Source organism: Heteronotia binoei, chromosome 4, assembly GCF_032191835.1.
Source record: "Heteronotia binoei isolate CCM8104 ecotype False Entrance Well chromosome 4, APGP_CSIRO_Hbin_v1, whole genome shotgun sequence".
Lineage (NCBI taxonomy): Eukaryota > Metazoa > Chordata > Lepidosauria > Squamata > Gekkonidae > Heteronotia > Heteronotia binoei.
Window position 1 is genome coordinate 118,442,005 of NC_083226.1, and position 26,655 is coordinate 118,468,659.

The 26,655-nt window shown below is 41.7% G+C and overlaps 1 protein-coding gene across 1 annotated transcript in view; it reads left to right on the top strand.

The window, feature by feature from the left end:
• The window catches only part of SKIC3 (SKI3 subunit of superkiller complex), a 91,362-nt gene that overhangs the window by 55,461 nt on the left and 9,246 nt on the right, over nt 1-26,655 (top strand). Inside the window, exons 21-36 of the mRNA XM_060235678.1 lie at nt 81-159; nt 263-324; nt 408-464; nt 2,556-2,624; nt 4,379-4,453; nt 6,635-6,776; nt 7,625-7,718; nt 8,594-8,671; nt 10,545-10,666; nt 10,980-11,103; nt 14,054-14,275; nt 17,527-17,599; nt 21,806-21,859; nt 21,961-22,072; nt 23,911-24,039; nt 25,477-25,598. Of these exons, the coding sequence (XP_060091661.1) occupies nt 81-159; nt 263-324; nt 408-464; nt 2,556-2,624; nt 4,379-4,453; nt 6,635-6,776; nt 7,625-7,718; nt 8,594-8,671; nt 10,545-10,666; nt 10,980-11,103; nt 14,054-14,275; nt 17,527-17,599; nt 21,806-21,859; nt 21,961-22,072; nt 23,911-24,039; nt 25,477-25,598 (1,614 nt within the window). The remainder of the gene's footprint in view (nt 1-80; nt 160-262; nt 325-407; nt 465-2,555; nt 2,625-4,378; nt 4,454-6,634; nt 6,777-7,624; nt 7,719-8,593; nt 8,672-10,544; nt 10,667-10,979; nt 11,104-14,053; nt 14,276-17,526; nt 17,600-21,805; nt 21,860-21,960; nt 22,073-23,910; nt 24,040-25,476; nt 25,599-26,655) is intronic.

Below are 26,655 nucleotides of genomic sequence, written 5' to 3' on the forward strand. Positions count from 1 at the left end.
TACAAATAAGTTCCTTGTTAAGCTCAAATAAGAATACGTCATTTGCAGAGTTACATCACGGCATGCTCTGTCTTTTCCAGTGCCTTAAAAAAGCTGTGAGACTAGAAAGTAAAAACGATCGTTACTGGAATGCCTTGGGTGTTGTGGCCTCTTGCAAAGGTATATTTCAAAGTGAATCTTTTGAATGTTGAACCTCTATTTCAGTGTTAAGAGTTACAATGGCAGTTGCAAATTATGTGACACTTAAATCTGTCTCTTTCAGGCATTGGAAACTATGCCCTTGCACAACATTCCTTCATTAAATCTATTCAAGCAGAACAAATTGTAAGTAGTTTAGATAGCTATATCTATTTAAAATGAGACTTTGGGAGTGTTTCATTTATGTTTGTAACCTTTCTTTTGTCTAGAATGTTGTTGCCTGGACCAATTTAGGAGTCTTGTACTTAACAAGTGGCAATATAGAGGTAAATGGATTTTTCTGTGCTATCTTTCTCAAAAAGTGCAGTATGATTTCAAAAAGTATTGACCAGTGCTTAATGTTGCATTCTTGGACAAGGAATTCGAGCATATAAAGGTGTCTAGTGGGTGCTGTTGGACCCTTTGCTGTATTTGTAGTGTCAGACTGCAGCAGTTGCCTGCAGCCCTTTTCTAGGCTGCATCCTTTCCTAGAAAGACTGATCTAGTTATAGTAATTCATACCTTAGTACCCTTACAAACTGAATTACTGTGGTCCTACTGGATCTCTTTTAGTAATCTGAAGTACGATGAGTTGGGATGTGTGATGAGGCCTTTTGGCATTCGGCAGATATTCCTCAAATAGGGTGCCATCTTCTTCAGCATTATTTTTTTGTGTGGAGTGGAGACTTGGCTTTTTAACAGAGTTTTTGGATCTTTGTTACCTTTGGTGTTGACTTTATCCTGTGGCTCAGTATTGCCTAAAAGTAGCAGACTGCCAAGGTTTAATGTGTTAATTCTGTGTAATTGGTATTTTATTTTTCATACTCTTGGAGTATAGAATGTGAATAGGGAAGGGCACATGTGTTTGAAGAAGATATTACACTGAAAGTTTGAACCAAAATGGGAAGATGACTGAGTTGCAGTGTCAAAAGGGGTTGTCTAGTAGAGAAGGAGCTAACACATACAGAGGCTGAGAGGGCAGCTGTATTGGTCTGCAGTAGAAGTTCTAATAGTACCTTAGAGACCAACAAAATTTTCAAGGTATAAGCTTTCAAGAATCAAAGCTCTCTTTATCCTTGCCTGTTGTAGGGGCCTTTGACTCTCAAAAGCTTATGCCCTCAAAATCTTTTTGGTCTCTGTTGGTGCTACTAGACTCATTAAAAATACAAAGATTATTCATTACAAATATCTACACAGCTAATCAAATGATGAAGATAAAATCAGGGTTGATAGCCTTCTGTGCTAAGAAATTCAGTCTGCCTCCTTAATTTCACAGGCATACAAGCTATAAAATTGATTTGAGAAAAGTTGTTCCCTTGTTAATTGTTGTTGCTTCTCCTCTTTGGTGGAAACCAGTGTTAGTTTCTGGATTTCATGTTTCAAGAGAAGATTATTTGAGGGCTCCTCGTTTTTACGTTAGAAACATAGTTGGTTTCCTTAACCAGACTACTCCCATCAGAAGACACCTCCTCTGATAATGGTAATTCTTGCCATTGTTCAAACCATCTCTCTGAAAGCTGTCATCAGTTCACAGAATTTGACTAGGAGCAGACCAAAATGGTATGTAGTCTAATGCCCTGTCCTAAAGCAGGATCACTAGTTTGTGCAGAGGCTGACCCATTTGCAAGTCAGAGAGCAATGTATCACATGCAAAGGGCAGATGCTTTCAAAGCAAATAATTCCCAACCAGAATATGGCAGTCTCGTGGTTTGGATAGTTGATCTATTTGCAATTAAAGCATACTCCATTATGTGGGCAAGGGGCTTGTAGCCATTATTCTCTCTATTAGTAATAGACAAATCCTCCCCCCATTAGTAATGGACAAATCCCCCCCCCCATTAGTAATGGACAAATTCCCTCACTTGCCTTAGGATCAGGCTAAAATCAACAACCTGTTTGCTGATAAACATACCTGCACGCCATTCCCTTTGTGCTAGCCAGCCTGACCTCATCCTCAGGTGCTTCCTTTTTCCTCAGCCTGCCTGTTGGTGGCTAGCTCTGCCAGGTTGTTCCTGGGCAGCTGGCACACTTTTCTGTCTGTTGCATAGGATATCGCCATGGCTCAGGAAGAGTCCCACCAGGTGAAGGGGCAGTTGCTGCCATGGGGTGAGGTTTGGTTACTGAGGATTCCTGTGGGCAAGGAGCAGGACAGAAAAATAAACCAGAGTATTACGCATATTTGATTAACCAACGACCTTCATTCCTTTGGATTGCTTAGATAACAAAGCTTTTACTGTAGTTTGATAATCACAGCCTGCTTTCCTTGTCAGGTTGGAGCATGAGAAGGAACAGTTATTTTTATCTTGCATAATTATTTAGTCGCATTCTTAGCCACCATAATTCTGCCAACATGTTAAAGGTGGTGTGTTGTCTTTCAGCAAGCACATGAAGCCTTCAAAGTAGCCCAGTCCCTGGAGCCCTCCTATCTGACATGTTGGATTGGGCAGGTAAGATCTAAACTAACCTATTTTAGACATGTATGTATATGCCTACAGGATTGGACAGCACTTGACTGGCATTAAGTTCCTATTACCGTAAAATTCATGCTATTCTAGAAATCTTAAGTATAGTTCTACCCTTCCAAACCTATTGACTTCAGCCCTGATTAGAATGGCACTGTAAAACATATAAGCACAGGGTTGCTGAACACTTTGGCCATTAAAAATACAGCTATTCCTTCTCTTTTTCCATTTCTGTAAACTCTAGTTTGTTGTAATCACCAGTTTTTCTTGTAGCCATCTCTTTAAATGCTGAAGCCTTCAAAATGTTTGAATTTAGTGTTGTTTTCATGTCATGGTGAGTGTCACGAGCTGGGGCCAGGCCAGGCGAAGTCCAGGGGCAGTCCAAGGTCTGTAGCTGGTGAGCAAAGAGGGTTCAAAGCGCCAAAACCAAATCACAGTCCAGGTATCGCAGGTCAGAAGTTCAGAAGCCGAAGTCAGGGGGTCCAGAAGTCAAGCCGAAGTCAGGGGGTCCAGAAGCCAAAGTCAGAAGCCGAAGTAGATGCTAGAACGTCAGGTAAGTGACTAGTTGCTTCCACAGAGCCTTCTCCCAAAGCCCACAGCTATATAGCCCTCTGCTGTCTGTTGCCCATTTGGGCTAAGTGCTGACTCAGAGGGCGGCCAGGATCCTGCTGAGACTCAAGCATCCTCACTCCTAGAGGGGCCAGGATCCTTTTAGAACTCAGGGCTTAGGAGTGTCTTGCTCGTGAGCGTGCCGCCCTCCTCCGATCCCTGAGGTCCTGACGAAGGCGGTCACGCACACGAGCCACCCGAGAGGGCGAGGCAGAGGGGGGCTTGGATCTTCTCCAGTAGGAGGCAGGGGCACTGGTGCAGGTGGCAGGGGCACAGTTTCTTCTGCAGGCTCAGCTTCTTCTGCAGGGTCCCCAGCACCCATGACAGTGAGTCACTTTCAGCGTACAGGCAGCTGTATGCAGTATGAAGGTAAGTTTGCCATATTGCAACTCACATGCAGTCTGTTACTATCAGTTTGCTTAGCTGTGGTGTCAAGGGGCAGAAGGAACCATCTATGCATCCTCTTATTCCAAGGAAATCTTGACTCATAAGAGCTAAAAGGCTGCCAGGATGCCTTGATATTAGGTTGTGTTCTCAATATATGCCAAACTTGTATTTTTCAGGTATTTATTCAGTCAAATACAGATTAGACAATCTGATTTGGCTACCAAAATAGCCATACCAAAAAAAAAAAACCACCTGGTATTATTCTGCTTTTATTCAGCACAGCTAGAAGGCATTTAAAGCTTAAATGCCTTCAGTTCACTTGCCGAGTCATGCTGTCACCACAGCATGACTCAGCAAGTGAAATTCTGTATTATACCCTATGAGGATGGTCCCCTTAGGGGGTATAATGGAGACTGACAATATTTTTCGGGTTCCAATGGACCTGAATTAATTTTTTTGTTGTTGTTGCATATCCCTACTTGGGAGCTAACTATTATAGTGGTGATTCTAAATTTTGCCAGTGCTGCTTCATCCAAATTCTGAATGCTCAGAGTACCAGTCTGTGAGTATGTTTTTGGCTCTACGGGTACTAATTCTAATTAGGGCTGAAACTAAGCTTTGACATATTTGAACTTAACTGATGGTGCCTAAACAGCATGTAGTGAAAAGTAGCTTGGCAATGGCCAAGTGCAAGATACATCACAAATCAAAGAGCTTTATTTTTATCTTTGCTTTTTTAACAGGCTCTCATTGCAGAAACAGTAGGCAGCTATGAAACCATGGACCTCTTCAGGCACACCACTGAACTCAGCATGCATGCAAGTACTCATCACAGTTGTTAAGTTACAAGTTGGATATGGCCCCAAAAGTCCCATGTTTTCATTGTCATCTCATTAGGTAAATTATATGGATCTTCTAAAAACATGACTGCTGTCATAATTAATCAGTCTAGGCAGCTATTTAGATGAAATTCAAATATTAATTAGCCAAAATGCTAGCATTCTTTGCAAGTAGCAGTTCCTGAGTCCTCCTTTCAGAAGCCATTTTGTAAAAGTGGAAAACAAAATAAGGTTGGGGGGTGGGGTTTAACTGTAGCAAAATATATTCTGCGACAGCATCCCGCACAATCCTCCCACTCTCTAACTGCCTCCTGTTTATAACCCTGAAGTCTGGTTCTTCTGGGTCTGGGAGGAGTGTTATCTCCTTATCTGGAATGTCCAGCGTGACCGCATGTCCCTTTCCCTCACAAATATTGTGCAGAGTCACAGATGCGGTCACGATGGAGAAAATACTCCGGTACTGAGCGTTCATTCGCGTTAGCAGGACACGCCAGCGAGCCTTAAGCCTCCCGAAAGCACGCTCCACCACGTTCCTGGCCCTGGCGTGTTTCTTGTTAAAGTGCTTCTGCACGGGCCCGACGGGTGTCCTGTACGGGGACATCAGCCACGGTCTAAGGGGGTACGCTCCGTCGCCCAATACAAGCGCTGGTATGGTTACATTTCCCAAAGTCACCCTGGGGTTCCCCGGAACCCAGAGCCCTGCATCATTGCCAGAGCAGAGATGGCTGTTCGCGAAAACAAAGGCATCGTTGGTCTTTCCGCTGTGGCCAAACTCTGCATCCACGAAGCGTCCTGTGTGATCAACCGTGCCTTGGAGGATCACGGAGCAGAACATCTTCCGGTTGCAGAACTCCTCCGATCTGCCCCCAGGCGCCCGTATCGGGATATGCGATCCATCAAGAGCAGCCACCGTATGCGGCATACCGAGTTTACCGAAACCATCCATAATCTGTAGAGAAATGTAGTACAATGGATCAGGGATATTTCAACTTCCACTGTGTTAGCAATAGAGAATCACATCATGGTCCGATATATCGATGTCACGTTATAACGCAAAACTAGGGAAAAAAGAAAAAAATATATACACACCGTTCCGATGTCGTCACCGAGGCACACGACCTTTGAAAACAAACGTTTCTCGATGGCTTCGCAGACCTCCATCACAATCCCATGGACGGTGGTAACGCCGATCCCGAACTGCGTACCGACTTCCCGATAGGCGCTTCCGGTAGCGAGGTACCATAGCGCTACCGCGAGCCGCTTCTCAGGGTGGACCGGAGACCTCATCCGTGTGGTTTGCCTTTCCAGCTTGTCCTTCAAAGCGGCATAAATCTCCATAAAGGTCCCTCTGGTCATCCGGAAGTTATCCAGCCATTGCTCGTCGCCCCAGTACACAAGCACAAAGTTCTCCCACCAGCCGAGTTCACGGGGGAACACCCAATACCTGGGCGAGAACCGGATACCGGCAAGGTAGTGCCATCTACGTTCCTGGCGGCGACTGCCACCTCTAATCAGCCGAAGCCGGGCGTCCGACTTCCTAGAGGCGACCTGAGGTTTCGGTGATCCAAGTCCATGAGCGAGGAGTTTTTCTCCGGTGCGGAGGACTTGGCGCCCGGCGTAGAGACACAAAATCAGAAGCTCCACTGCTGAATAAAGCAGCGCCATAGTCTCGTCATCAGGATTCTCCATTGTGAATGCTTCTGACGATACGAGGCAGTGTGGAGGACGCTGCTGCGGCCAGTATTAAAACAGAACCGTCACGTGATGGTTTGCCCGCGAAAAAGGGGATTCTCTATTACGTTGTCGCGTTGTTACGTTGTTACGTAATTACGCAACTAGAATGGCGTTTAAAAAAAAAATGATTGACAGGGCATCGAACTCAAGTCGATGCCACTGGGAAAACGCCAGTGGGAAAACGATTTGAGCCGGGGCTTCAGGGAGGGCGACTCCGCAAAGAGTCACTAGTGGGAAAACGAGAAAAATGATCCGGAGATAATTGCGCCGCGGAATAAGGGGAGCAAACGCTAAGTGGGAAAACGGCCACAGTGTTGATTCAGAAGTGGTGTAAATAGTCTGGAGAACTATATGCTTACACTAGGATTTAAAATATCTGATTTCTTAAATTGTGCAGATATTGACTATATTTTTATTTTCAATCAGACTGAAGGAGCAAAAGGCTATGCTTATTGGGTGTGTTCAACTCTGCAAGATAAAACCAATAGAAACACTGAATTGTATAGGTACAATATTCTTCAGATGGATGGAATTGTTGCAGCACAAGTCGCTCTGACCAAATACACAGGTAACTTACAACTATTCTGTGTACTTCTGTTGGTTTTAATAACCATTCTGTATATTTTGTTTCATTCCCATGAAAATATAGAGAGTTCAGTTTCTCAAGATTATAAATGGGAGCAGCATAGAAGTTCATAAAGATATGAATTTTATCTAAAGATGTTTTCTCCCTCTACCAAAACTAGAATTTGGAATCACCCCAAGAAATTGATCAACTGTATGTTCAAAACAGATGTACAATATTGTTTAACTGTACATTGTGATATCCATTGTCTTTAGAAGCTTTAAAAGAGCTAGACAGACTCATGGGGAATAGATCTTTCAGTGGCTGTTAGTGGACCCCTCCCTGTTTAGAACAGCATGCATCTGAATATCACATGCTAAGGGCAGACAATAGGGAAAGGTACTACATTCCTGTTTTACATAGGCTTCCAGACATATCTAGCTGCCCACTATTTGGAAAGGGGTTGGTAGGTTAAGAGAACCTGTGGTCTGATCTAGGGGGTTCTTATGTTTTTGCAATCTAAAATAACAAAGTCTTTAAACAAGTGTGCCCCAAATTAAGTCCAAAATATCAGAGTACAGAGTTTAATGGTGTGAGGGACACATTCACTATAAGGTTCAAAGGCCTACACTTGAAATATTTTCCTGATTCAGTTGACAGATTTCTTGTGTTTCTCATTATGTTGTATGCTTCATGGTAATTTGAAATATAGGTACAATTGCAGCTGATACAAAATACACCACCAGTACCCATAAATGGTAACCCAATGTCCACTTGCAGAGCTTCCTTTAGTTTGGTTTAAATTATGGGTGTTCTCACTCTGCTTTATGTGTGGTGTATTTTTTTTGCAGAAAGAATCCAAAATGATGCATGTGCCTTCACAATGCTTGGTTATTTAAATGAATATCTCCAATTGAAAAAACAGGCAGCAGATGCATACCAAAGGTAAACTATATTAAACAGATTTTAAAGAAACTTAATCCCATTCTAAATATTTATCTGGCCATATCCACTACTATCACATGCTTACAACAAGCAATCTACATTAGTTTATCTTTTTATTGGTTTGACTTATTACAGAACAATCTGATAAAATGGACAAGGCAAAATAATTTTTAAAAGTCTGTACTTCAGTATTGGCATACTAGATAAGTTGTCTGGGGAATGAATTCCACAGGAGTGTTATTCTTTTGCAGCAAAAAGAAATGAGAGTCTTGTGGCACCTCAGGTTAACAATTTTATATTGTGGCATAAGTTTTTATCAAATTAGTTGATGTCTAAAGCCCACTTAATTATTATCAAAAAGATTTCTGTTTGCTTTTGTTAGGGGAAGAGCCTTAGGCAAGCTACTATGTACGAGAAGAGTGTGTTATGGAAGTGAGGTAGAAAACCCACATTGTACTGTCTTCTATCACTTCTATTTAGTGAAAATAATTGTGTTAAGCACATATTTTCATTCTGTTATATAGCTTTTGTTTAATGTATCCTTGAAAGCTCAAGGCAGCTTGTATATCAGGACAGGTAGAAAGAGATCAAAATAACCTCATATGTATTGTTTACCAATCCCCAGCACCAAATGCGAAGCCAAAACATGGAAGTAAAAAACTGGAAATGGCTTCAGTTAGGGAATTGTTTGTCAGAGATAGTGCAAAAAAGCAGCAAAATTGCCTTTGTCCTCCCAATTCAAATTCAAAATGCAACCCGTAGTGTTTATAACTGGGATGACCAGTTCTCAGAGAAATGTGTGTAAACGCATTTTATGGAACAGACATTGACACTGAGCCATTAAGAGTTCTTATTTCGTATGTTTTCCTTATCAGAGCAGTTCTGTTGCTGAAGAATTCTGAAGATAAGGATAAGTACAATATAGCAATGAGAAATTATGGTAGATCACTGTGGTAAGTGCACTTGTTTTTAGATTGGTGTCATTTAAATCTTTATTTAAAATCTTATAAAATGTATTACACTTTCTAGAAAATGTCCTTTTGCTTACACTTCTATTAAATTTGCAACAAAGGGCAGTCAATTGGCACTAATTTAATTGTTGCCATTTTCTGCCTTTTCGCACTATATAAGTGTACAGTTGATTGTCTCACGGTAAATAATTGCAAATAGCTACGTGCTTTAAGTGATTATTGCATTGTTTCATGTGCTGTATAACTGATTGGAATCCATTATAGAATTAATAGCCAAGATACACACACATACACACACAAATCCTAAACTATTTGAGGCTTGCCTAAAACTTGCACACACAAATTGGGACATTTTATTTTCTCTTTTGATCAACCCCCCCTACCCACCCAATATCACAATACAAACCAGTTTTGCAAATTCAGTTTCAAAGCAATTTGCCAAGTGATGTCTGGGTGGGTGGGAAAGAGAGTGCAAAGTGGGATTTGAACTCATGCTTTTCCAGTTCTGATCCATTTCTTCATCTTTGATACCACACATGGCTGAATACCTGCATCCAAGGCAACAGTGGGTGAGCAGAGCAAATTACAAAGTTCTTTGGGATCTCATCTGTGCAAAATTTAAATTTTTGAATGGCAACTTTGACTGATTAAATAGATAACTATATATTTAACATTAATTCATTGTATATGGTAGTAGCAGAATGTGGATTTTAAATTAAGTCTTCTGAATAATGGATACATATAAAACATCACTTATTTTTGAAATAAATGTTAAAGTTTAGAGTAATCCCTAAATTAATTAGCCCAACAGGGCTTTTAAAATCAAAATCAGCATATTAAATGATACTTCAAATTGACTGAAAAACAGAAATCTAACACAGCCCTTAGACTGAAACTGTTAAGCTATGCTGGTGTTGAAGTTAGTGTTAGGCTATAACTAGGGAGACTTGGGTTCAAATCACAGTTTGTTAAGCTCACTGAGTGATTTTTGGACCACTCTCAGGCAAACCAACTTTGCAGGGTGCCAGCCCTGACGCGGTGTGCATTGGGCAGGCGGCAATGGGAAGGGAGGAGCAGGAGGGGGCGGGTGGGCATCTCAGTGTGGCACCTGGGGGTGGGACAGAGCATGCATTGGGCAGGCAATTACGGGAAGGGAGGAGGAGGGGCGGGTGGGCGTCTTGGTCCGGTAACTGGGGAGTGGGATGGAGCTTGCATTGGGCAGGCAGCGACAGGATGGGGGGCAGATAGATGCCTCGGCACCGGGGGGTGGGACTGGGTGTGGCACCGGAAAGGACGGGTGGCTGTGGCTGCGGGCGCCTGGGCAGAGGAGGCAGGCAAACTAGGTGCTTGCCTGGAACACTGGGAGGGGGAGCCCAATTTGGCACCCCCACCCTCCCAGCGCCCTAGGCAACTGCAAGCCGACCCTGCTCAGCATTTCCCTGGGCAAGCCGGCCGTGCTCATTGCCCAGGGAAATGCTGATCACCACTTTCGGGTCAGTAAGCAATTCTTCTCCAGGCCAGTTTGGCCAGGGATCCTGGAGGTTTTTTTGCCATCTTTTAAGCATGGAGCAAGGGTCACTGGGAGTGTGTGTGGGGGGGAGATATTTGTGAATTTCCTGCATTGTGCAGGGGGTTGGACTAGATGACCCTGGAGGTACCTCACAGTGCTTATTGAAAACAATGGCAAAGCTACTATTTATTTATGGAGCTGGGTTTCACCTAATTATCTGAAAGGTGCATTGTTTAATTACAAGCTTACATTGTGTAATTAGGAACTTACTCTTTGGGTTGAAATGCTCATTAAGTTGAATTATTTAGTCTTTTTCACTGGATTTTGTTCTTTCCTTCTTGCAAGTGTTCTAGGTCATTGTGATGCCATCCAGGCCTATTTATCAACTCTGCTTACGGAATTCGAAGATATTGTAGGGATTGCTCAAGCATATTTCAAGAAAGGCCTTTTTCAAGAAAGCCGAAATGGTAAGTGTTTCAGAAAACTGTGTATGAACTTACAGTCAGTTACATGAGCCAGATTTCTCCCTGCAAACTTCATTAAATAATAATAATTATGGACTGATTATAGCAAGGCTTCATACAAAGTGCAACAGTTGTTAATACTTCGTTATGCTTTAAATTTCTGATTCATACACATGTGCTGCACCTCAGTCCATTAAGCCAATTGAAAGCTATTGAGCAGGGGTTCACAGCTATGCAAAACTATGGCCAAAGTAATCTTTAGCCGTGAACACTAATTTCATGTTCTTTTGAATTTGTAATTTGTTTTTTTTACTAGCTTATGAAAGAGCACTGTCTCTTGCTGACTGCGAGCAAGATAAAGCATGTATCCTAACAGCTCTTGCAATAATGGAATTCAAGCAGAATCAGGTGGATGCTGCAAAGACCCTCTTGTTTAAGTGGTATGTAATAGTTAACTGTGGTTAAGGCAATTCTTAATGTACTTTGAATAATATTAATTTTTGGCAACTGAGTACATGTACATGTCAAAATCTTATTGCTTTAAAAATATTCTGTAAACCACTAGCGCATGCAGATGCATGATTTTCTAAGATCCCTGTCGCACTTGTAATGCTTTCGTGTACTGGCTTGCAGATTCCAAGACAGATATCAGGGTCAGGAGTCCAGAAGTCAGAGTTGGTGGCTTAGCATCTATCGTACTTGTCGTGTCCATGCCCAACAGCCTCTTTTGGCTGGTTTTGATAGCCCTCCATGCCTAACGCACATGCTTGCAGCCAGGTACTCAGAAGCAATCCTGCAATTGACTCATCTTAGTTATCAGAAACTTGGACCAGGAGATGTGCACTTTGCTGTCTTGTCTGTAGCTCTGTTCTTAGCCTCCATTTGCAGAGCTCTAAGGGTGTGGGTGATACTGGTGGGCTGGAAACATCTTACTGAGGGTCACCTGAATCAGGGTTGGATGGTGTTGGTGGCTCTGCACCAGCAGTTGGCTGTGAATCCTGACAAGCCTGCAGCTCATTTTCCTGCTGGTCCACTTCTGTTAACTCAGGACTGGCTACATGCTGAGGAGTCCTCGCTATCACTGAGCCCTGGCTGATGCATGTCATAATGCCTGTAATATCTCATTTCACAATCTTCATGTCACCCTATGATCTTTTTGTTTGTTTGTTTTTTGAAGTTTTGATTGCTTTAAAAATATTCTCATACTTTCCATTATCAACATTTGTTTGCTTTATTACATAGATGCTCATGTAGGTTTTTTTAAACGTTGGAGGGTGGAATTTCTTTGATCTGCTCACTCATAATTGATTTGGGTCAGTAAAGAGTGGAAGAGAAGGTAGTTTTGCAAACATTTTCACTCCTGCTCTAAACTTTTGCAGTGATAATTGACCCTTCCCCCCCAAAGTAAATACAGTGCTAAGGAAGACTCTCTCTTGTTTAGCATTGACAGTTGTTTCATAGGTTGCTTTTAATCTGGGGTTGGTGCACCAGTAGCTTTACAAAGAAATGCACTCCCATCAGACATAAAAATGTCTTTAAAGATGAACAAACTTTAAAAGATGACTTTGAAGCTTTAATTCCTTCAGTCATTCTGAGGTGTGCCTATTCCATAGCTGCAAGTACCTGTTCTATGTACGCTACTCCATGAGCACTGATCAGCTGTTTGGGAACAGAGGATGTCACCTACTGATAGTGCTGCTTATCTGCTTAATAGAGGGGAGAACAGTGGATGCCTGGCTGGAGGGGGCACTTTGCATCATGGATTAAAGTACACTCATAAAGGTGGCCACACTTGCCCATTATTATTAAGTATCTCACAAGTTTCCTAAATTAATTAATAATTTTATCAACTTTTCTTCAGTCACAGAAGAATTGATAATGAACATATGAAGCTGCCTTATACTGAACCAGACCCTTGGTCCATCAGAGTCGGTATTGTCTACTCAGACTGGCAGCGGCTCTCCAGGGTCTCAAGCTGAGGTTTTTCACACCTATTTGCCGGGACCCTTTTTAGTTGGAGATGCTGGGGGTTGAACCTGGGACCTTCTGCTTACCAAGCAGATGCTCTACCACTGAGCCACCGTCCCTCCTAATATAATCTGATATAGGAAAATGTGAACATTAATCATGGCTGCACTGTTCTTATTTTAACCATCTATTGGAACAGTAAGCACCTCCTACACAATATTAGTCATTTATTTTACAAAAGTGATGGTTAACTATTGTGAAACTACAGCACTGTAACAAAAGCAATATATAAATATGGACTGTTCTAAAAGCTAAGTAATATATTGCTTCACCTAATTGGGGGAGGGGAGATTTAATTTCCATCTATAGTCAAATAATTAAACTACTTCCTTAGCTGGACATGAGAAAATAGGGCAGAATCAAGGCTGTTGTATGATTCCCTTCTCTATGAGAAACAAGCATCTAATATTGTGGTGTTAACCCTGAGCATTTTCATAAAGCATAGGGAAATATCCTAGATAATAAAAATATTGCTACTTTTCCAGCTGAGAAGTAAGTGTGGAGATTTATTTGATAAATGGATTCTGAAGTGATTCGAGTGGCCTGTCCAGAAATTTCTCTTTCTGGTGATGGTCAAATGATTTTGAGGCATAATAGATAGGCTTCTAGCCAGGTTAAGTTGTTTTACACTCCCCTGTTCTCATGGTTTAAGGAGAAGGCTTCATTGAAGCAGAAGTGAAGAACTTTGGATTCTCCATGTACTGACCAGCAGCAGATAAAATAAATTGAATTGTTTCTGGTACATTTCCAGTTCCTGGTACATTGAGAGGTTCCTGGTACATTTCCAGGGTTGTCCTGTTAATACTCTAGGACCTTCATCCTTCAAGTGTATTTCTCAGGTTAGGTTATGATGGGAGCTGCTGTTCATCTTTATGAGGGTAGGGGGTAGTTTCCTATTTGAAATGGAACATGTGTAGACCATGATGTGGTGACTTGAAGAAGCATAACTATGTTTGAGTCCAGTAGCACCTTTAACACCAACGAAGTTTTATTCAAGGTCTAAGCTTTTGTGTGCATGCACACTCCTTCAGGTACATTGAAATGGAAGTTGCCAGCAGCCTATACATATAGGTAGTGGGTGACCAGCAAATTAGCATACAGCTTAATAAAGGTATTTAACAGATGCAAGGACCAAACTGGAGTAACAAGCTTAGTTTATATAGTGACTATTTGTTTGGGTTTAATTAGACTTGTGGATTATGGGCAGATGTACCCTTCTTCTTAGCAGAAGCATGAATAAATCTTTGGATGGCAGAACTGCTGCATATTGTAAAAGCTCTGCCAAATAAATAACAGTTACTTCAAATTACACTTTAAGATAATGGGGTATCGAATAACTATTTATCTGTGTTGCACTTACAGTTCTATATTACAGGAACCTAATATGGAAAGTCTGCAAGCTTTGTGCACTTTAGGGCTGATAAAACAGGATGCTACACTTGCAACAGCAGCCCTTAAAGAATTACTGAAGCACAGAGAAAGAAAAGATAATGGTTATGAGAAGTGCCTTCTTACATCTGCTGTTTACGCATTGCAAGGAAGAAACGTAGCAGTCCAGAGACAAGTTTCTAAAGCTGTCCACAGGTACATAATCTGAGGGTTGTAAAATGAATGGTATTTGTTACAGTTGTATATTATGTTTCCTAAAAGTAAGTCACAGTGGCAATTCAGCATTATGAGTAATATAAAATAAGTTAGGCTGGAGTCTCCAACCTTTTTCAGCCTGTCGGCACATTTAGGATTCTGACACAGCAGGGTGGGTGCAGCAGCTGAATGACTGCCACAGGAGGTGGAGCCAGCTACAAAATGATTGCCAGTTTAATTTCGGTAACACAATGCAGTAACTCATCAGTCTATTCCTCTTGATTACATGGAACTTTATAAATGTTCGCCTTGTGTTATCAAATCATAGATAGCATTCCGCTATGTTGCAAAAGGAAATGATTTATTGATTTTTAGGCTTCGTTTCCTTCTTTGAAGACTTGATTTCTCAGTATAAGTCTGAAGTCTTTATGATCTCTTTGCAGTCTCTATGCTGGTGCAGAACGCAATTCCTGAAAGTTCTAGAGCTCTACCCAGAGTTCAGATCCCCCTCCCTGAGAGACAGTACTGCCTGTTTGCACATGCATTGGGGAGGGGCAAGCTTGGTTCTCTTCTGACCACCACACAATAAGGTGCTCCATTACTATTCTTCCAATAAGTTTTCCTTGAGCATTAGCTTTTAGAATTTCTATTTCTTTTCCATCTAAGCCTTTGTTCTTTTTTTCCTGTCGTAAAAACAAACAACTATAGTCATGCCACCCCTTTCTCTATTCTTGGAGGGATTATGGATAAGTAACTTATTTTTAAAAAGTGCTGCAACTGCAGAGGAAACCCATCAGTCTTTAATGGGCATATAACCTGTATTGTGTTTAGGAGATATCCATAGATTTGACACCTGCTCCCACTGCACCAAATTTACTAAGTATCTTAAAACAACTGCATCTCCAGACTTAAGACCCTGCTTTGGGAAGAATGTTTTTTGTCCATTGAAAAAACTCTATTGAGCTGCTTTTGGCTAAGCCAACTTTATCTCCATCACCACCAGTACTACTGAGATTCAACAAACAGCTTTCCTGTCTCCACTTCAGTCTACATATCTTGGGACAAAACAGCAGCTGACTGACAAATAGTCTGCATCCCAGCCACTCTCAAAACTGAGCCAGTGTCGCAGGGATCCAAACAAATAAGCTTTAGCAAATGCTAAAATGGCCAGGCAAGAGGGAGTAAAGAAGCAGCATTCAAAATCTGACACTTGATTTCATGGAGGTTTCTGCTCTGTCCATTCAGTCACCATCTATACCATCCAGCACTGTACAGATGGCACCTCCCACTTCACTAACAAGATAATAACATATTACCAGTGCAAACTGAGCTGGTCCTGATGCACTCATAATTCCCCATCCATTGAGTCTGATTATGAATATGTTGAGGACTTGGATTCTTTTGTTTCATCTTTTTCAGATACACCATGAGAGCCCTCTTTGGGCCATTTTGATTGAGTTTGTGATCTTTCCTTGCCAACCAGAGGACCTAAAGCTTCATGTTCATAAAGAGACTGGAACAAACTCTAGAAATACAAGTGCAACATTGGCATCCTAAATAATTGATATTAACATCCAGTCTGATACTACATTCCTTGCCTCATAAGTTTGCTTGTTGTCCTTAAAGCCACCAAAGATGCAGAACCAAATACTGATTCCACGAAATGGATTCTTCCTTCTTTTTCACTTGTCCAGCCCCAAATTTGGCATTGTCTAGTCATCCACACACCTCACTCTGCACCCCCCTTATTAAAAAGCCAGAAAACTGTGTATAGTGGTTAGAAAATTGTACTCAGCACAACACTTGCTTTACTTATTGTCAGTTGTTTAGCATGCATGATTTGCTACCAAAATCTCCATCAGTCCTTCAGCATCTGCTAGAAGATGTATAACTTGGTTAAATCCATCATAAGGAAGTGTTCAGAGTTTCTAAATAGCAAACAGAAACTGTGTTAGCTTTATCATGGCCACATATAGTTTAATCTCAACAACCCTGGCTTCAGTGCCCTTCTCTTTTGTCAGGTACCAGAACATGTATAGAAGGCCTCCTTGAGGAAAGGTTGAAGATGCTGGGTATATTTAGCCTGCAGAGGAGGTGACGGAGAGGTGATATGATAACCATCTTCAAGTACTTGCAAGGCTGTCATGTACAGAAAAAGAAGACTGCAGATTTATACCCTGTCCTTCTCTCTGAATCAGAGACTCAGAGCGGCTTACAATCTCGTATATCTTTTCCCCCCACAACAGACACCTTGTGCGGTGGATGGGGCTGAGAGGGCTCTCCCAGAAGCTGCTGTTTCAAGGACAAGTCCTATGAGAGCTATGGCTAACCCAAGGCCATTCCAGCAGCTGTAAGTGGAGGAGTGGGGAATCAAACCCAGTTCTCCCAGATAAGAGTCCACATACTTAACTACTACACCAAACTGGCTCTCACAGGAAGGTGTGGAATTGTATTCTGTTGCCCCAGAAGGTCAGACCAGAAATTGAAATTGAATCAAAAGAGTTTTTGGCTAAACATTAGAAAGAACTTCCTAACAGAGTGGTTCCTCAATGGAACAGGCTTCCTCGGGAGGTGGTGGGCTCTCTTTCTTTGGAGGTTTTTAAGCAGAGACTAGATGGCTATCTGACAGCAGTACTGATTCTGGGAACTTAGGGGGAGGTATTTGTGAATTTCCTGCATTGTGCAGAAGATTGGACTAGATGACCCTGGAGATCCCTTCCAACTCTATGATTCTATGATGGTTGCATAAGTAAAAAGTAAAAAGGAGACCTGGGAGGAAAGTTTCACAGTATGATGGAAAAGAAGTACAGGAGAGCCAGTGTGATATGGTGGTTAGAATGTTGGACTGGGATCGAGAAGGTTCAGATCCTCACTCTGCCATGGAAGCTCGCTGGGTAACTTTGGGCCAATTACACTCTCAACCTAACCTACCTCACAGCATTGTTGTGAGGGTAAAATAGAGGAGGATTATGTAAGCTGCTTTGGGTCTTGGGGAGAAAGGGTGGGTACAAATGAATTAAACAAAAGATAAAGATATGCTAAGGATCTGAATATCCAGAGTCTCCAAAGTTTGTTTGCTATGTTTTGATTGGGCTTAATAAACAGATACTACACTTCCATAGTTTCTGAGATTTCAGCTATCTAATTGTACCATGAACTCAACAGTTCTTGCAGCTGAGTGTGTCCCTCTGTTCTTAAAGCACTAGGTATGGAAAATGTTTTCTTCAGTACAGCTATGTTCTCTCCTCTAGCAACCCAGATGATCCTGGCCTGTGGTCCCTTCTGTCCCGAATGGTACCTCGGTACACACCAAAAAATGCAAAGGTAAACATTCAAAGTCTAAAATGTATTTATGCATGTTTAAACTATTACTTTAGTGTAGCAGCATGTAACTAAAATGACTTTCCAAAATCAGTTACTGTTTGTTGGCAGGGTAATTAAAATAGCAACGGTCCTTAACTTGATTAAAGAGTAGATAAAGTTTTGTTTAGGAATTAACATACTTGATAGGAAAGAGGAGAGGCAGAGACAGAGATAGGTTCCTAACTACATCTCTAGTGTGATAGAGTGTAAGACTGAGTATGACACTTCTGAGAAGAAGGGGGAAATTGCCCTGAGAGAAGAAATCTGGAGACAGACAAGGAACGACAATTAAAAGGAGAGAAGGTGCTGACCTCACTATTCTAATTGTCTTCTGGCTGCTCCCTGCAGGGCCTTCTTCTCTTCTTCTTTGTGCACCAGACATTGTCTTTTCCAGCACTAGCAGTATTATGCATACAAGTGTTAGTTGTTGTGGCAAGTAGCCTTCATGGTCTGCTTGTTGAATGGGCATAAATGTTATCCTTTCAGTTTCCAGGAAATAAATGTCATACAGCATAAAATATACAACTAGTGCCCTTGGCTCCATGTAACGGCTTCTGAAACAGAGTTCTAAATTATATTCTATTCTGCCTTTTTACATGCAGCCCAGAAATAAATTTCTTATTGAGATCTTAACAGATTTTCTTCTGTGGAGGAGAAATTTTCTTTCTCTCTGACTTGGACCAGTGTATCTCACAGAATGGCACAGTTTGCTTTGGTAGTCACAAAAATGCAGGCTAAAGCTGCGCCTAAAAGCTGAAATACTGAATTTGTACATAGGGAAGGTGCTTATGTGTTTTTAATGTATTTTATATGCTTTTAACTTAATAAATATTATTGATTGCCTCCTAAAGCTTCTCTGATCTTCTCCATTTCCCATGTTTCAAAGTGTTGCTAATCTGGATCATGCACACAGTCCTAGTTCAGTAACTGAGGCTACATACGCTGTAGAAATGGGCTCTTCACTGGCAATGGCAAGTTTGATAATTTATACCAGGTTTGTGATTGAGGGATTAAAGCTTCTGTAATATGGTTGACGTGAAGAGCCCCATGGCGCAGAGTGTTAAAGCTGCAGTACTGCAGTCCTAAGCTCTGCTCACGACCTAAATTCAAGCCCCGGTGGAAGCTGGGTTTTCAGGTAGCCGGCTCGAGGTTGACAGCCTTCCATCTTTCCGAGGTCGGTAAAATGAGTACCCAGCTTTCTGGGGGGGGAGTGTAGATGACTGGGGAAGGCAATGGCTAACCCCCCCCATAAAAAGTCTGCTGTGAAAACGTGAAAGCAATGTCACCCCAGAGTCGGGAATGACTGGTGCTTGCACAGGGGAACTTTACTTTCCAATATTTTTGAGGATAAGGGTTTTCATTGCAGATAACAACAACAACAACGTTTTAATAATTATTAAATTTCTACTAGACCACCCTCCCCTATAAAAAAATTATATAAGAAATTCACAACTAATAAATAAAACAATTGTCCCAGTTAGATGACACTAAAACTTCCAACAGTACTATTGCTCACCGGGAGGGGAGGCAAGAGAAACAAGGAGTGCCAGACAGATGAAAACTGTTGCTGCCCTCAACGAAATGCCTGGTACTATATCTCTGCCTTACATGCCCTGCAGAACGGCAATATGTCCCACAGGGTACAGATGTTGTTCAACAGTGAGTTCCACTGGGTTGGAACCAGGGTGGCAAATTTCCTGGCTCTGGTCAAGGACAACTAGATGTCTCTCAGACCAGGGACCACCAGCAAGTTCTTATCTGCAGAATGTAGTGCGCTCCAGGAGGGTATACCAGGAGAGGTGGTCCTGAAGTTATGTGGGTTCCAGACCATTATGGGCCTTAAAGGTTAGTACCAGAACCTTGAACCTGATCTAGTACTCCATGGGGAGCCAGTGCAGCTCGCACAGCACAGGTTGAATATGTGCCATTTGCTGAGTCCCCACCAAGACCTGTGCTTCTGCATTCTGTACCAGTTGGAGTTTCCAGGTCATTCTCAGGGGTAACCCCACATAGAGCAAGTAACAGTGGTCTAGACTGGAGGAGGCCACTGCATGGATTACCGTGGCTGAGTCAGAGTGGAACAGGTAGGGAGCCCCGTTGCCTGACCTGGTGCATTTGAAAGAACGTCAACCTGGCAACATTTGTGATCTAGGTCTCCATTGATAGGGAGGCATCCAGAACCACACCTAGGTTCTTAATGGTTGGAGTTAGCGTTAAGGGCACACCATCAAGGGCAGAGAGCTGGCACCCAAAACCTGAATTCTCCCCACCCGGCCACAGAACTTTTGTCTTAGTAGGATTCAGTCTCAGCCAGCTTTGTTTCAGCCATTCTACCATAGCCTCCAGTCCCTCAGCCAAATTTGCTGGGGCGGTATCTATCGAGCCACCCATCAACAGATGTAGCTGGGTGTCATCAGTGTACTGATGACACCCCAGCAGAAAACTCTGTACCAGTTGAGTGAGGCGGCACATGTAAATATTAACAACATTGGAGACAGGATTGCCCCTGAGGAATCCTTAGGTGACACCTGCTCTCCCACCACCCCCCTCTGTCCCTAGCCTTGGAGAAATGAAGTAAGCCACTTCAAGACTACCTCACGAAGTCCTGCATTGGTGAGGCGGTGGGTGAGAAGATCATTATCAACTGTATTGAATGCTGCTGTAAGGTCAAGCAATAGAAACAATGCTGATCTGTCTCAATCCAGCTGTTTGCTGAGTTCATCTGTGAGGGTGACCAGTGCCATCTCCATCCCTTGGCCAGAGCGGAAGCCAGATTGGAATGGGTCCAATGCCAGTGTGTCATGTAGGAAGTTCTGAAACTGTTCTGTCACTGCTCTTTCATGTACCTTACCCAGAAATAAAAGATTTGAGACTGGGCAGTAATTGGAAGGATCCATAAGTTCCAGAGGGTTTTTTCCTTTCTTTTTTCTTCTAAAACTGGTATAGCCATAGTTCTGGAAAGGCCCCTGAATCCAGGGACAGATTGATAATGTCTACCAGGGGACCTTGTATTCTCTCACCTCTAGCCTTCATCAGCCATGAGGGACAAAGGTCTAAGAGGCATGTGGTCAGCCTAACAGCAGCCAGAATCCTATCAACATTGGCCCAAGAAAGTCGGTGAAGGTGTCAAATACTGAATCCAAAGACAGCCAAGGGGGCTCCAGTTCACATACTGTATTAGTGTTGGCTGGGAGGCCGCAAAAAGGCTCTTAAAAGCCTCACAGCTAATAACCTAATTCCTGACATTTTGAGTTCTCTCGGTGAGAGAAGTTAAAGACCTAATTAACCTAACAATTGTGCTGGGCAAGAGCTAGCAGATGCAATGGAGGCTATCAAACTGATCACCAACACTCTGCAAGTTTTGCGTAGATGGCAGTACTTGGGTGTGAACTGATTATGTCATAATCGGGTTAATAATGTCCACTTGAACAGATTTGATTCCCATATCCAACAAGGAGTCATATGTTACAATGATGAACTGTTATTGCTACAATGAGCCCACTTGGAAGAAGTTCAAGTCTCTGTTTGCCTCTCCAGTAGTAACTCCCCCTGAGAATTTCTGTTAAATCCCTCCATGAAGCAATGATGTGTGAGTTGTCTTTTTGACAAAGGTATAGAGTGTACAGATAGAACAGATGACATGTTAACTGTTTGCTGTTTTAAGAAGATAAGGTTTTAATACCCAGACCTAGTTAACATTTCCATATTTTCTGATCCAAAAGACATTGAGATTAGTCACTTGTTATACATCACTGTGCTTTTATAACACATAAGTCATGTTGATTCTCAGGCCAACAGTCTATCTACTTTGGCATCTTCTTTCATACAGTGGCCAACCAGATGTCCCCAGGAAGCCTACAGGTAGGGTCAAAGTTCCTCCACTGCCCCCCATCACTGGCACTGAGAGGCGAAGTGTCTCTAAACATGGAGATTCTATTTAGGTGATTAAATTAGTGGCCATCACCCCATTTTATGGGCAGCAGAGTCCACAAACCAATTATTCTGTCAGTGAAGTATTTCCTTTTGTCTGTCCTGAATCTACTGGTGATAGATTTCACGAATTCTATTATGGCAGATGAAAAAGTTTTGCATTCATGGACCTGTTCACTTTAGTCACCTTTTTGTTGAACTAAAATGCTTTATCCTAGTCTCTGTTTTATCTTGCAGGGTGGGGCTGTAGCAGGAACTATTGCTCGCATACTTGGTTTAAATCATGGAAAGGTTAGTATTACACTTCTCAAAAAGACTTGTTGAATTTTAAAGGATAATTTCAATTATAAAAGAATAAATTAAAATACCTATATTTTGTGTTCCATGTTTAGAAAGCCTTGCTGAATACATCAGTTAATCAGTTGGCATTAGGCTATCACATAGCAGAAGATCAAAAGAACAATACACTGAAAAATATCCAGAAGGCAGCGCATCTTTCTCCTGGTGATTTTTAAAAATTATTATTCTCGAGTAAAAATTGTGTTGAGCAGTTTCAGGAAAGGAGCAAAAAAGGACAGCATGGAATGTCTGAATGCAGTAGAAATAAGAATATGCAGTAGTGAGATTGAGAACCATTTGGAGAGTCAGTACCATTCCCTGGCAAGAAGAATATGTGGCATATGGGCATATGTGAAACTAATAGGAGAAAATTGCCTACAAAAAGATTGGGCTTAGAGGTGCAGGTTTGTCATTGATATTGAAAACAGTAGCAGCCAAGAAGCCCAAACCATCATTGATAGTTCCAAAGGCTACCATGGGAACCCAGAGGACCGGCAAAGTGCTCAGGCTTGCCTCCAAAAGCATGCTTGTTGATCACTTTCGAGTTCCCCACAGAGAAGGCAATAGCTATCCTTGCCTGTGCTTGAAACAGCACCTTTGCTGGAATCCCTTTAAGATTAAGTGTCAGTGCTGAGAGACTGCAGCAAGGAGGTGAATCAAAGCTGCTATGTCAAGGTGGTGAATCAAAGCTTGCTAATGCAGAACCATGCATTAGCAAGAGGACTTGCAGCCAAGTTCAAGAATCTGTTCTGAGCCTGGAATCAAGGCAATACCAGCAGAGGGTGTGGTAAAATGAAGCTCGGCAGACCTTAAGTATAATTAGTATTTTCTCTCAGAACACAACTAAGAAGAAGGGTTGGTCTTATACCCCACCCTTCACTACGCAAAGAATGGTTTGCAATTGTCTTTCCTTCCCACAACAGACACCCTATGAGGTAGGTGGGGTTGAGAGAGTTCTGAAAGAAAGAGCATCCTGCTGGCTGCATGTGGAGGAGTGGGGAATCAAACTCCAGATTGGAGGAGGCCACTGCTCTTAACCACTACACCAAACTGGCTCTCCAACTAACAAGAATAGGATCCACCTACTTCAGCAACTCTCCAAAACTACAGAAGTTGAAGAGGTCCAAACAACCCCAACTAAAAGTTAGATGAGGGTAGGGAACCAACTCTGGAGCTATAGCAGCCATTTGGCTGGCAAAGCAATCCTGTGGTTCAAAGGCAGGTTGCAGGCAAAATCATAGAAAGCTGTCCTAGCTGGCTCAGGAAGGAAGCTCAAGAGAATGTCTCCTCACCTCTGTGCCTCTCTTCATTGAGAGGCAGAGGGGTCCAGTCAGAAGGGCTAGATCTTCCTCTTGTATGAGACTGAAATAGATATTGGACATAAATATGAGAGTGGAATTAGCTTGGGAGGGGGATGCAAAGTATGTGAGCGTGGGACTCAGTTCCCTGGCTTTTAATTGATTTAGACAAACAAATTTTGTACTGACTTAAAATTTCATGCCCTCAAGGGTAATAGAGAAAAGGGCCTGCAATATAAGTATTCATGTATTATTTTTCAATTTTTAATGTTGGAAACTAACATAAGCCTTCTGGGGTAAATGTGTAATATAAAATTGAAATCTAAACACTGAGTGATGTTCATACCTTGCTCTGCAGTGCTGCATCTTATATTACTGTTGAAATGATGACACTTAAAAATTGAGGTAGAATGCTGAGTAACTCTGCTCTTAATAGCAAAAGAACCTTAGTTATGAGACTTTGAAATTTCTTATGTGCATTTGTGAATCCCAGTGGGGATGATGTGAAATAGAGCAACTTTTGCTAAGCTTTCAAGCTGTGCATAGTTCTTTAAAGAATATTTTACCATATGGGTCTGAAATAATCAACCATTATTTGTGTCTAATCAACCATTATTTGGGTCTATCCATTACGTTTTGTGGACTAATCACTGTGTCTGTAGCTTATGTATCTTGGAAAAGACAACTGCTTCATATTTGTTTCAGATGATCCTTCTGCTTGGGCAGTACTTTTGGCTGCATGTCATGCTGAAAATGTGATTGTATGTCTGCATAATACACATCCCAAGAAGACCAATTTGGACAAGATGTTTGTAGCCACAATTTCAGCTAAAAGTAAGATTTGGGGGTGGGGGCTTATATGTGTTTGGTGGTGGGGTTTTTTTTGTTTTTGCTTTTTTTTCTTTTGTTTTTTGGTAGGTTTTTTGCTTTTCAAATATCTGACTTTGAATGGAAACCTTTAGATTTTGTTTTGGGGCCTTAAACACGATTCTCTTTAAAATGATTAATGAGAGTGACAATACATGTGTTGCCTCATAAGCTATATAGCATATCTAGAAAACATTTTGGTTTTAATAAATATGGGGAAAGTTATTTCTATCCCTTAAAGATAACTCTGTAAAATGTGGTGAGGGATGGGATGATATTTACAGCTTTTGTCCTCCATCACAAGGAAAAGTAGTAAATCCATTGCTACCACTTAACTTTTTTCACCAGCTCTTAAACCATCGTTTCACTCTTTGGTTCTTTAGCTGAGGCCTTGTCTTCACTTGCAAGAATATTAAGATGGGGAAGAGGGGAAATAATATTTTTGAATGCTTCCCTTATATAAAAATGCTGGCCATGCAAGTAGAATACTATCATGGCAGAGAGCAGACCAAGTTAGACTGTTCCTTTTTTATGCGCTAGGGGTTTTGTTGTTGTTTTTACTTCCAAGGCATTTTAAATTGTGGGAGCATTCAAAAATGGCAAATTCCACTTGCATCCTGTAGTATCTTTCTGCCACTTATATAGGCCTACTGCTTCAAGGACACTGCTCTCTGAAGAGCAGGTGGTGATCAATCGTCTCTTGGCCATGATGCAGTTCAGCATGGCCAAGAGACAAAGAGAATGTACTGTCTTTTGTATCTATTTTTCTGTGTGACTGAAGTTGCAAAGATCACTGCCACATAGAAGTAACAAATACCTTGCAGGAACCTATGTCAGGAAACAGTAAGAATCATAGCAGCTGTCTAGATGGAATACCAATTTCTTATCAGTTACTTTGCTGGTTATTCAGGATCTTTCTCTTACAGACTAAAATCTTTAATCTTGGCTATGTGCTGCCTGCATGGTAGTTGAGTGTGAGCACAAATGAATAATCAAATATCCCAAAAAATCTCAACTTGGATTTTTTTTAAAAAAAAGAATTGTATCTTCATCAAATCTCCAAGAGTCATGGTTGAACAGATTATAATATATGCAGGCTTTGTTTCTCTTTCCTTACCTGCATTGCTTGTGCGGCAGGATGTAGAAGCTACCTTGTGGTCCATGAGGGGCTTGGGTAGCTTGTGATGTGACTGGAGAGAAGAGAGGAGATCATGACAGTCATCTGCCCGCAAGGCCTGACACTGCTATCAAGAGGCTAAATTGGATATTTGAAATGCATTTTTATAAGAATAAAAGGATTGCTGTAATCTGTCATCTCTTTCTTCCTCCTCAGTCAGGGCTTTGAGGTCTGTACATGAGCTGGCACCTTGATTTGAGTTGTAATGCACTTTGTATCTTTTCCAGCTAAAGAAAAGAATTTTCCAGCTTCCCATGCACAGTTGCTTGAAGAATGGTCCCTTTTCCAAGCTATTACTGGCTTAAATGAATCTGGGAGACCCTCAGAAGCTGAGGCTCTGTGCACAAAGGTATGGTTGCAGGCAGGATACAGTGGTGAGATGAGTTCTATGTATTATTGGAATTTAGCCTCCTTGCTCAATTAAAAAGGATGATCTGAGCTTAAATTACCACAGTGGCTGACTTTGCTGCATAGCAGCTGTGTTATCTGCTTGAGCCTTGTGCTTCCAATGGAATGTTATAAGCTCACAGAAGGAAGTGTGAGTAGCATCTTGGAAACTACAGGTTCCCTTTTACCCCCTTCAAACACTCTCAAAATCAGCCCAAAACTAGTTATGCTACATAAGCTAGAACTGCTTGTCATACATCATCCCCATAAGATTTGTGGCAATATGAATCGTAAAGCATCATGGGCTGAGGTTCCTGGCACATATGAGTCATGAGGTTGAGTATGCTCTGTGTGTGTGAGAGAGAGAGAGAGAGAAAGAAAGAGAGATTCTGCATGGGAAGAATTTTAAATTTGTATTTCTAGAGAAATCATGTGTTTTCTGGTTTTTGCACGTATGTTTTATTTTTGATCTTTTGGTACAATGTCAGAATTTAAGAGATTTCCAGAAAAAATAAAAATTTTGTCTATATATTTAGATTTCTAGCTTGTTCTTCTTTGCTCAGGTTTAAGTTCAAAGTAAGCGTCGTAGTCCAAAAGAGACAAGGAAATGCACATAATTTGCCTTGAGTTTTCACGAGTACTGAGATATTTTTAGCCACTTAAATGCCTAAGTGGTTCTGGTATTTTTAATGTATAGCTCTAATAATACTTGGGAGTAAATAACTCAGTCATAACTTTCTCAGAGCTCCTTTTGTTCAAGAGCAGTTCCCTAAGAGCTCTCTCAGCCCCCACCTACCTCACAGGGTGTCTGTTGTAGGGAAAAGAAGGTAAGGAGATTGTACACTGCTCTGAGACTCTGAGTGAAGGGTGAGGTATAAAACTGATCTCTTCTCCAGATGTGTCAAGCCCTTCTGAAAAACATGTTATGTGCATGTCTGTGGTTTGGACAGTTGTTACTTACATTACTTTCAGGTCAAAATGAGATTCTCCTGAGAATTGTTTGCAGATTATTTGACAAA